The sequence below is a fragment of the Sinocyclocheilus rhinocerous genome, unplaced genomic scaffold (assembly GCF_001515625.1).
Source record: "Sinocyclocheilus rhinocerous isolate Xijiao unplaced genomic scaffold, SAMN03320098_v1.1 scaffold2290, whole genome shotgun sequence".
NCBI classification, from domain to species: Eukaryota; Metazoa; Chordata; class Actinopteri; order Cypriniformes; family Cyprinidae; genus Sinocyclocheilus; species Sinocyclocheilus rhinocerous.
Genome location: NW_015659950.1, coordinates 68,135 through 80,612, shown reverse-complemented (window position 1 = coordinate 80,612; position 12,478 = coordinate 68,135). Strand labels below are relative to the sequence as shown.

At 37.3% G+C, this 12,478-nt stretch overlaps 1 protein-coding gene across 1 annotated transcript in view; it reads left to right on the top strand.

Annotated features, from left to right (window-relative positions):
- The first annotated feature begins 5,910 nt into the window (after window positions 1-5,910).
- Window positions 5,911-12,478, top strand: part of LOC107724661 (nuclear factor 7, brain-like) — a 15,509-nt gene continuing 8,941 nt past the window's right edge. Inside the window, exons 1-3 of the mRNA XM_016533669.1 lie at window positions 5,911-6,051; window positions 6,995-7,078; window positions 7,204-7,299. Of these exons, the coding sequence (XP_016389155.1) occupies window positions 5,911-6,051; window positions 6,995-7,078; window positions 7,204-7,299 (321 nt within the window). The remainder of the gene's footprint in view (window positions 6,052-6,994; window positions 7,079-7,203; window positions 7,300-12,478) is intronic.

Here is a 12,478-nt window from a genome sequence, read left to right as displayed (position 1 = left end):
AAGCTGTCACTGACAATACATAATGTCTTTTTTAAAATTCAAATAAGCATAATTAACCTCAGCTGTCAACATGCCACATATCATGTGATTAAAATGTTATTTTGAGTAAAATTTGAGTACATGATTATAATAATTTTACACAATGAAAACATATTTATTGTTCTCATTTTTTTCAATCCATGGAGGTTCACATTTATGTGTGTCTGATATGATCAAGGGAAATTCATTCATTCATTCATTCATTCATTTATTTATTTATTTATTTGGTGTCTTAAATAACGGAATCTATAATATCACAAAATTGTGGAGTCAATATTTGGTAATAATATAGCATAATAAGACATTTATAAGCAATATCTTGTTGGCCAGTCATTTTGACCAGGAACAACACGAGTGTAACAAGGTGGGGAGAAAATCTCAAAAAGGTGTAAAAATAATCGTTTTGGGGGCAAAGTTGTTATACCCTGTGTGAGCAAAGTCAACGTACAACGTGATAACATTAACTAGCATTTTCGGGAAATAGAAAATCCTCTCTGGGTCTGAATGACATGAACACAACATGAAGGCTAAGAAATGCACCAACAAGCAACCTATTCAACTGAGGCTTATCAGAACAAACGTACCTCCCTGAAAGTTTGGATTAACTCCTGGCTCTGGGTATGAGGTGTATGCCATATTAATATTTGGATATGGAGGTGAATTGTATCCTGGGTTGTGGGTCATGTCTTTTCCTATGTAATCTGCTGGATGTCCTGGGTACGGTGGAGCAGATTCATAAGCTTCAATGGCTTTCATAGCCTCTATATCCTTTATATCCTCCATATCCTCCAGATATTCCACCGTTTCCAAATCATCCAAATCAGCTTCTCCAGCCTTATCCATATTCTAAGCTCCTTAAACAAAAAAACAACAAAGCGTAACAGAAGCACACAGAAGATGAGTTGCGGGTGAGGCTTACAGTCGTTTTAGGTGTGAGGACTACTTGAGTCCCAATGCAAATGCCAGCAAAAAAATGTTGACAAGACTCATTCAAATCTCTACAGTGCATCCAAATTTCATTCCGACATGGAAATGTTCTGTTTGTAAAGTATTTTGCACTGCTTTTCATTTTGGTCATGGAGACAGAGCTTCATTTTCCACCGCATCATCAAGACCAGGAACTTAAGACATATGACATAGCTTGTAAAAACCAAGTTGTAGAGCTTCGCTCTTCCATTTGAAAATCTAATTTGAGTTATTTCCCAACACAGAATTTTTACCCCATTTACATTTACAATTATGAAAGGTTGTTGAGTACCTAATAACAAAAATGTTATTTCATCATAAAGGATATTTTTTTCCAAAAACAGACGTAATATTACCTAATTTGATGATGCTCAGTTCAAATTATCAATCAGAACTTTCCACTTTGTATAGCCCTCCACATACACAAAAAATAAGAATGAAGATTTTTCGAATGACATACACATATCAGCTTTAAAGCACTACTCAAAATAACAAAAAGAGTCAAATATCAGACGTTTTGGTGACAAAAGAAGTATTCAAAATGTATCATTTAACTTAAAATCTTAAAAAGGACTGAAAAAAGAAATCATTATTAGTCATAAAATAATGTCTTCAGAATTATTCATATAGCCTATGTGAGAATCGGCAGAGAACAAATAGTTGTAGCCTGACTTTATCTGTGGCAGTTTTTCTGATGATTAAGGGATAATACAATGCTTCTTCATTAAATGTATCATTTTGTGAGAAAGTGTGATGCACTAGAGCAGTGGTTCCCAACCCTGGTCCTGGAGGCACCCCAACACTGCACATTTGGCATGTCTCCTTTCTCTGAAACACCAGTTTCAGGTCTTGGGAGTCTCTACTAATGAGCTGATGATCTGAATCAGGTGTGTTTGATTAAGGAGACATACAAAACATGCAGTGTTGGGGTGCCTCCAGGACCAGGGTTGGGAACCACTGCACTAGAGCACTATTTCTGGAATCAGCATACCAAAATTAGAAAGAAAATGAGACTTAAACCAGATATGTTTGTTATAAATTTGATGGGGGACAAAAAGAAGAACTGATGAGAACGATGAGATTTTGAGGCATCTGTGTTGTAGAGCTCTGACGTCAGTGCAATAACCAGTTTCCATTTAGTGGCGGACAGGCAATCTACAAAATAACTACAATAATTACAAATGTCTTTTTTTATGGATTACCAATTCAGGAACACTGTGGCCCAAACAATGAGTCCTATAGACTGTGATTCTCATGTTTTAAAGTCATGAATCAACTTTCATTAGACTTGCCAAAGAAGTCAGCAGCGTGACTCTTTTGTCATTCACACAAACAATATGCAAACAGAGGCAGAAAACAGAGCTCTCAGCCACAGATGGTGAATGAATTTTCGATTTTAACGTAACATTGTGCTATATATAATTATATAAAGAATAACTGACAATACAATAGTAATAGTAATCATTGAAATGACCATAGACTAACTGTCATATCTGTTAACTCTTGGTCATTAGATTATATCTAATTGCCTTGGCTGAAAACCACCAAAGGTTTCACAGATATCTCTCTTCTGTATCTTTGTCTCTTTCTCACACTGATTGAATCTACTTCCAGGCCAACTTACCTACAGGAATGAGAGATCAGTGAGATTTGAGATTGGATGTTGTATTTCCTTGGGGACCAGATGAAACTGAGTTCAGGAAAAGGAGAAAAGGGTATGTATGAGTTCTAGAGGAGGGTGAAGAAAGGAAAAAGGGAGGAGATTTTTAACCGAATCACAACCAAATAGGCTTCTGATGACGACTTCAACTTCTGAGATTGTTATTTGGTGGCTAAATAGATTCATTCAATCCATCAGACTTGATCTAGGTTAATGGTGTTAGGTACAAAAAAATGCATATAGTAGTGAATTTCATCCAGAAGAACTCTATCACATTTATATATATGTATTTTTGTGCATAATTATTATTTTTGGCTTTTATGTTGTTTGTTTTGATTTAAAGGTGCTTAGTTCTAGAGGAGGGTGAAGAAAGGAAAAAGGGAGGAGATTTTTAACCGAATCACAACCAAATAGGCTTCTGATGACGACTTCAACTTCTGAGATTGTTATTTGGTGGCTAAATAGATTCATTCAATCCATCAGACTTGATCTAGGTTAATGGTGTTAGGTACAAAAAAATGCATATAGTAGTGAATTTCATCCAGAAGAACTCTATCACACTTATATATATGTATTTTTGTGCATAATTATTATTTTTGGCTTTTATGTTGTTCGTTTTGATTTAAAGGTGCTTCTGTCCTACTGCAGACCACTGGCTTTAGTCATGTTGGCTTTAAATGACCTGCCTATGTTTTGTATTCATGCTTATATGCATTAGTTTGGTTTTCTTGAACCTTGTCGTGCCATTAGTTTTGCTGCGTGCAAGAGTTGTTTGAATATCTTTGCATTCACAAACTGGTTGATGACATAGAATTGCCAAAAGCAGTGAATGCAGTGTGAAAATAGTAATATTAACTTAACCAATATCCTAATTAACACATTTTAGTTGACTTAATTTGTTTAATTATAATTTGATTTGTTTGATTACCAATTTGTCAAGCTAGTTTCTAGTTCCCAGCATGCTTTGTTTCAGACTCTAGGAGTAATGTTGAAATTAAGTGTTATTTCATGTGTTTTTGCACAGGATTAATATTAGGGGAGATCTGTTAGTGTTTAATGTTCTGCTATGTTTGGTTTTAAAAGGGTTTCCGTTATATAACAAAATAGTCACTTTCTCATAAACACATTTTTTGTTATTGTTACTGTGTATTGTGAATAGAAATCATTTATATTCATCACATTTTATACTGATTCTGTATTATGAGTTTATGGCAGCATGTATGAAAGCAGTAGTGTAATGCCAAGTTTAATTGACTTTAACAACATAAAGGAAGTGTGATATGTTTGTTTATATATATTTCCTATTTCGTAACCAATTGTCTGTTCTGATTTCAATATTTCCTGAGGTAAGATTACAATGTATCTGTGCAGCTGGAATACATTGAATTTGGTTACCAGATACCAGAGATACCAAAAGATTACGAATCATGATGAAGCAGTAATCTAGGAAGAAAAAAATGTTGTGATGGAGGAGTTTGAGCAGCATGGGGAGCAAAAGAGCCAACAACAGTTTTCATCAGGGATGTCAAACTCTGTTCCCAGAGAGCCACTGTCCTGCAGAGTTTAGCTTCAATCCTAATTAAACCTGAACCAAATTAATCACGGTATTCAGGATTGTTTGAAAACTACAGCTATGTGTGTTGGAGCTACACTCTTCAGAACTGTGGCCCTCCAGGAGTTGAATTTGACACTCCTGTGGACGCACCAAATTTTGTTCTTTAACGGATAGTTTCCAGCAGATGGACACCAGAGACAAGGGGAGCACTATCATCGATTTTGCCCATATATGTTAAATTAGATCTGTACTTTAAAAATGTATAATCTTTTAACATGTATTTTATAGTTCTCTTTTAAATATAATAATAAATATTGGCCGCAACAAGCTACACAATAATCATTGTATTTTCTAAACTTAAACTGTAGTAGAGAGTTTGTTCATTTTAGACTGCCTTTTACACTTTATTCATAAGTCATAAATGAAGTGCAAGCGGCACTCTAAAATGAACACTCTCTAGTATATTGAATCATGAGCTAGGTAAGCCTGGATATATTTGCTATGCTAATCTTCTACGTAAAAAACCTGTTTTCGTTCACATCCATTGTATAAGTCATGAATGACTCACTGTTTTTGAAGAATCATTTGAGTCAATGATTCATAGGTTTGCTCATTTCAAAAAGGGGCTCATTTGTCACCATCTATTGCTAAATTGCTTAACAAATAATAGCGAATAAAGTGCCTTGAGTCTTTTTTTTAATCAACATATGTTCTCTCATGTTGTCATGATTCCGCTACTGTTGAGGAACAATGAGACACAGGAGTAAACTCAAGAACACAGTCTTTAATCTTCCAATTCGGGGAAACACAGGGCAGGCAGACACATACACGTAGCACATGGACGAATAATACCAGACGCGGGAAATGGAAAGTGGGCTTAAATAATCAGAACATAACGAGGAGATGAACAGGACACAGCTGGAATCAAATCAACACAATAAGGACAGGAACAGGAAGAACCAAATATGGGCATATAAGGAAACACGAGGGGAAACCAGGACATGGAGCATGAGGGGAACAAAACACAGTCTGACACATGTGTTCATTTTGAATATATTTTGGTCACATTAACCTGAATAAATCCTGATGTTTCTGACCTGCAGAACTCCACCCTTATTTTTACTCTTTTCTGCCATACAGACCCTATTGTCTTGACTAAAGCAAAAAAGTATCAGGGATTAGTTGAGAAGGAAGTGAAACCCTTTCAAAAAGGATTTTTGAGAAGTCTTTTTCTAAACTTTTTCTGACTTCTCTCGTGTCTCGTGGTCATTCATTTTTAAATGCATCATTCCGAAAGTGAAAGTAAAGTTTAGATTGTTGAAGAAAAGATGGATTGTCAAACAGTAAAGATGGATTCACCATTTGTAGAAGAACTTAAGAATAATACCAGACGCGGGAAATGGAAAGTGGGCTTAAATAATCAGAACATAACGAGGAGATGAACAGGACACAGCTGGAATCAAATCAACACAATAAGGACAGGAACAGGAAGAACCAAATATGGGCAATGGGCATAAGGAAACACGAGGGAAAACCAGGACATGGAGCACGAGGGGAACAAAACACAAGACACGGGAACACAGTCTGACATTACTCCCCCTCCCGGAAGGCGCGTCCTCAGACAGTTCAGGAGGCCATGGCAGAGTAGGGAACTCAGGAGGCCATAGCGGAGCAGACAGTTCAGCAGGCCATGGCAGAGCAGCCTCCAAGGCCGTGGCCCCAGCCCACGCCCCTAAGGCTGGAGCCCTATAACCCTCCCCCCAAAAATACTTGGGGCGAATTACGGGCATCTTGGCAGGAACGGGGTCATGAGGGCACTCTGGAGGTGCAGGCATAGGAGTGCGCTCTGGACTGGATTCGGAGACTGGAGCCCTCACTGGGCTAAACTTAAGGATCCTGTTGTTTTATCATGTAGTCACAGTTTCTGTAAAGAGTGTCTTCAACAGTTTTGGAGAACCAAGGAAACTCCGGAGTGTCCTGTCTGCAGGAGAAGATCCTCAAGGGATGATCCTCCAACAAATCTTGTGTTAAAAAACTTGTGTGAGTCGTTTCTGAAGGAGATAAATGAGAGCCCTTCAACATCTGAGGAAATCTGCAGTTTACACGGTGAGAAACTCAAACTCTTCTGTCTGGAGGACGAACAGCCTGTGTGTTTAGTGTGTAGAGATTAAACTCGGGGACTGGAGCCCTCACTGGGCTAAACTCGGGGACTGGGACACTCTCTGGGCTGAACTCGGGAACAGGAGCCCTCCGTGGGCTAAACTCGGGAACCGGAGCCCACACAGGAGCGAGCTCTGGGGCTGGAGCCAACACTGGAGCAAACTTAGGAGGCGGCCGGCGGGCTTGACAGCAGAGCGGCCGGCAAACTTGACTCAGGAGCGGCCGGCGGGCTTGTGGGAGCCGCGGCCGGCGGGCTTGACTTTGGAGCGGCTGGCAAACTTGACTCAGGAGCGTTCAGCGGGCTTGACAACGGCGCAGCCGTCGGGCTTGTCTTCGGAGCAGCTGGCGGACTTGTGGGAGCCACGGCCGGCGGGCTTGACAGCAGAGCGGCCGGCAAACTTGTCTCAGGAGCGGCCGGCGGGCTTGTGGGCGCCGCGGCTGGCGGGCTTGACAACAGGGAGAAACAAACGGGAAACAAAAACCTTTCTAAAACAAAAAACAAACACGGGGAGAAGGGGCGCCGCTTACTTTCTTGGTCCGGTATTCTGTCATGATTCCGCTACTGTGGAAGAACGAGGAGACACAGTCTTTAAAGGGGAGGTCGTGACGAACAGCCTGTGTGTTTAGTGTGTAGAGATTCGCAAACACACGACAACCACAAATTCAGACCAATCAGTGAATCTGTTTCATCATATAAGGTAAGATAAATTAAAATGTCTCTATTTAAGTTGGCTTAGCTTTATATAACATATACGGTGTTATCATATTAATGTATTTTCTCAGCAGCTGATCCGTTTTGTATTTTCATTTTGTTGAATTCTAGGAGAAGCTAAATACAGCACTAAAATCCTTACAAGCGAAACTTAAACACAAAGAGAACATTAAAGGGGAATTTGAGAAAACAGTTCAACACATCAAGGTGAGGAAACGGTCTAATCAATTATTTAAATGAGGAGTGGGGTATCGTGTAAAAAATAAGAAAACAACCGTTTTTATTTTCTTTTTCTTTTTTCAAAATCAAAAATAAAGCAAGAATTCGGCTCGGTTGAAAACACATAACCAGTTCGAATAAAATCGAAACGCCCTTTTCTGCCAGTTGCTCAACCAAATATTAAACCATGCCGTCATCAGCAGTGAATGATTTGACCGGGCCAGAGCCTAGACACGGTTTACCTCTGTAGGCGTAGGCACTTCGCATATTTTCCTCACATATGTAGGCCTATCTCGTATATGGATTTAACATCGTCCGCTTCTCAATATAGGCTAGGCTACAGCATTAAATTAGGCCTAAGATAAATAAAGTTTGGTTCTACACCAGAAACACAAACCATCTATAGCCTAATGCTTACAAGAACACATTTTAAAATATATATAATAGAGGTACAATTAACATCAAGCTACATTTGAAAATGTGTGATTATTAAAGTTTAAACTCTGCATCATAGTCTAAAGCTGACATGCAAAATTTGCTGAAGACCTGACAAACTTAGAAGCAGGGCCGTTTCTAGGCATAGGCGAGCTAGGCGGTCGCCTAGGGCGCCACCAGCTGAAGGGGCGCCAATGAGCGCACGTACTGGCACTTTTAGCAGGGTTGTGATAAAGAGTGGCACGGTCACCCTGAAATATGACTGCCCCCACTGGATCCCCCAACATTATTGGGCTAGAGTACTGTCAATCTGACGATGCCTGTATGCCACTAGATCAGAGTGCTGTCAATTGCTGCCTGACTGTTGCATGCAAAGTTTGCATTTGGAGCGCTCAACAATGGCATTAGATCAGTGGGCTCTGTCAGCGCTTTGGCAAGGTAACACTTTTTTTTTGCCATGCAATAAAGCTAAATTCAAAGGCCAATTTAAAATATTGGTACAGCAAATAAAGTGCACAAAATCTGTATTTTGTTTAGGCAGTATTTGTGGCACATTTGTCCAAAAGGTGTGCGTTTTTTGCGCCAATGCATTGTTAAAGGATCAGCGTGTCATGTAATATTCCCATATAAACTTTAACATCCAATTAAAAAATATTTGTATAGTAAAATTAGCTAATTCACGAGATCAATACATCCTTTATTAGACCACTTTGTCGAGTTAAATGCATCCTTACAGAGGTGTCGAAATGCTGAATCAATTCATTCACTTCCAACAGCGCTTAATGGGAGCAGCGTCATAGAGGACAGAGCGTCACGTTATTTAAAGGGGACGTTAACGCGTTAACGAGTAGCAAATGATTAAGTAGCTGCATTGGTTACTTTTATGCCACTGATAAAGCTTTTATATGTAGTTTGGGGTAACAAAGGGTTTGACTGAAATAATAATGCAATAACTGACACTTTAAATCAATGTTTCAAGAAACAACAACAAAAAAATTGAACAAAAAACAGATAAAGACAAAAAAGTAGCCATTGATAATATCTAAACAATATGTAGTAGTATAGTATATAGTATCCAAATCAAAATGTAATAAAATTAATTTATGTGTGATTTATGTGTAAATTATGTGCAATGTCTTAGCCACTAGGGATTGTTACATAGGGCTATACAGGCATCTAGTGGCAACACAATGATATTACAGATACTAAATTGTGCAAAATGTTTATCTTAACAGTCAATTTACAAATAATGCATTCAGATTTGTGGAACTCAATGCACTGAATCTCCACAAATTAGTGTCGTTACTATGACAACCAATTTGAATGTGACAAGCAAAAGGGGGCAATAGGGATTTCGCCTAGGACGTCAAATTGGCTAGAAACGGCCCTGCGCACACACACACACACACAAAGAAGATGGTGCACAGGGACTGAATGAATGAAATGAATTGGTGAGTCAATTTTGAACTGGTTCATTTACATGAATTGTTCAAACGAACCAATTCACTAAAATGAATCAGACTTTTCAACACTAAAAATTAGCTAGAGGACATTTTAGCTTCATATGCACAATGTGAATAAAAAGGTGATGTAGTTTTTTGTCATTCTACACTTTTGCCTGTTGCAAAATGTAGCTAGCAACTGAATAATTTACCATATATACTGTAAAACAAAATCAGGTACAGAAAAAACATAGTTAATGTAATATCTACTTACTTTCAAATTAAAACCCATAAAAACCAGGGAATAATAATAATAAGTTTTGGCTTTCAGGTTGTGGGCCTTGTAACAATATCAACATTATGTACATATTCTGTTTACACATACATTTCCAAAAGATTGTCTATAAGAGTACGAAATTTGGTGTAGTCCAAACATGTAATTTACAGAATTTTATGGCTTAGGATTGCTATGACACGTCTTCTGATAATGTGTTGTTTGTGTTTCAGTGAAGGCCATGGGAAGCTCACAGTGTTTGCTATGAAGGCAATGCTAGCTACGATGTGTGGCGGTAAAATACTGGACAAATTACGTTGTAAGTATCATGCCTATAATACAGCTATTCAGCAGTTATTTTACAAAGACACAATAGATATTTTCTGTCATAAAGTGGAGTTCATATGATGTATAAGGCTTAATTGTTGTTGATTAGCATTGAATCTATGGAAGTAGTCATTTTGCTGTCTTCTTTTTGCTAAATAGTTACATTTCTCTCTGCTAAACTGTCAGTATTACTCAATTTTAAAGACTGTAAGCTCATACAAAGTTTTATAATATGAAATAAGTGTATTTAAGTCTATTTTATATACACATGCTTTTATTTTAAAGTAACATACAAAAAGGGCTGTTATGCCAAAAAGTTTCACTGAGGGTTTGGCTCCCTCTTCTGTACATAATGTGTACTATACTCAAAATTACATATAAAATGTTTTCTGGATACTCATTTAAAGTTATTAAAAGGCATCTCAGATTTAATAATAATAATAGTAATAATAATAATACTAGTAATGTGTTTTCATCCCACAAGTGTCTTTTAGCTGTATAGACAGTTCTGGTCAGAATACTTTTGCATCGTTTGATGAAAATACACCAATCAAAAGTCAATTCATCACATTAGCTTGGAATTTTTTTGTGAAATAATAATGTATTTTACCCAGATATGTTTTCCATTTCATGGATTTTATTTTTTATTATTATTTTTTTTTTATAGTTACAACTTGTAAATTTTAGGGATGCAAATTTGTAATTTCTTTTATAGCTCCACAACAACGAGCATAAATTTATCATTCTTATTGGTGATGATTAATGATAATTATTAGACTTCCTTATGCATTATAGATAATATGTAAATTAAGCATTCGTTCTGAATAGTTTGTTCTTAAATATTTATCCATGACAACCCAATTGAAAAATAAATATACTAAAATGTATTCGAAATACATTTATTTCATGCTAAGTATACTAAAAATAAATTTACCGGTACATACTTAATAAAAATACATACATACTTAATGAAAATACCCTGCAATTGTACTTTTGGTAAACTAAACTGGTATATTTAAGGTCTTACTTAATAAACTTTAATTGTGCGGAAGTAGTGCTGAAGTCCATCTAAAGATATGCTGAAGTATATTTGATTGTGCTAAAGTGGAACTATTGCAAGTATACTTCAGGTACACTTTAAATGTCTTGCGTTTGAAGACCGATATTGTACAGAGATCATACAATCCTTATTAATAGTGATATTAATACACATTTCAGGCATAATATTAAGAAATATGCATTGTGCACAAGTTTAATTATAATTTTTATATCATTAAGTCTCAAGTGATATGTCAAAATATGTTAACAGATTTGAACTATACTTAGTATGAAATAAATGTGTTTTTAATATATTACTTTTTTACTAGGGATAACATAACTCATCTCTCTTTCAGATATATTTTCCCAGATATCAGACTCAAATGGGGTGATGGTCTTTGCCAAATTTGACCAGTTCCTGAGGGAAGTGTTGAAGCTCCCCACGGCGGTGTTCGAGGGGCCGTCATTTGGCTACACCGAGCACTCTGTGAGGACATGCTTTCCTCAGCAGGTGAGTACACTAATCTGCTTCAAATAGCAGCAAGAGTCCCTTTAAAACGATCAGGATCTCATTCAACCTGTCTGGGAGTCTTAGAGGCTTTCACTAAGACTGTCTTATCTGTGCTTTGCCAGAAGAAGATCTTGCTGAATACGTTTTTGGATGTGTTGATGGCAGATCCACCCCCGCAGTGCCTCGTATGGCTACCTCTCATGCACCGACTCGCTAATGTAGAGAATGGTACGTGGCTTTTTTATCTTATTTCCCATCACCCACTGCGTCTGGACACCTCGCTCACAAAATATGGCTCAGTTAAAACGCGGTTTGTGACTGTCTGAGAGCCTTTGTGCTGCTGTCCCGCAGTCTTCCATCCAGTGGAATGTTCTTATTGCCAGAGTGAGAGCATGATGGGTTTCCGCTACCGCTGCCAGCAGTGCCATGGCTACCAGCTTTGTCAGAGCTGCTTCTGGCGTGGTCATGCCAGTGGTCCCCATAGCAACCAGCACCAGATGAAGGAGCACTCCTCATGGGTATGTAGCATTAGTTCACCCAAAAATGGAAATGTACTCCCTCTCATGTCATTTCAAACCTGTATTATTTTCTTTCTTCCAAGAAACACAAAAGGAGATCTTATGCAGAATATCCAAGATGTTCTTTAGCTTATAATGAAAGTGGTGCTGGATGGTGATTTAAAATGCTCTAAAATGACAAAGGAAAAAAATAAGGTCTATCAATATGTTACATTCAATGTGTTCAATGGCTTTGTTTGAGGAACAGACCAAAACTCATGAAGTCATTAATCACAACAGATCTCAATTATGCAGTCTAAGGTTTGACAGAAATTCTTGTCCGAAGAAATTTCTGGACATATTAAAATAGGAAGCCAATATTAGAAATTACAATAATATTTCACAATATTACTGTTTTTTTCTTCGTATTTTTGATCAAATAAATACAGCCTTAATGAGCATAAGATACTCCATAAAAAAAAAAATTTTTTTTAAATCTTACTGATCCCAAACTTTTTAACGGCAGTGTAAAGTTCAAAAGAACAGCATTTATTTGAAAGAAAAATATTTTGTAACACTATAAATGACTTTACTGTCACTTTTGATCAATTTAATGCATCCTTGCTAAATAAAAGTAATTATT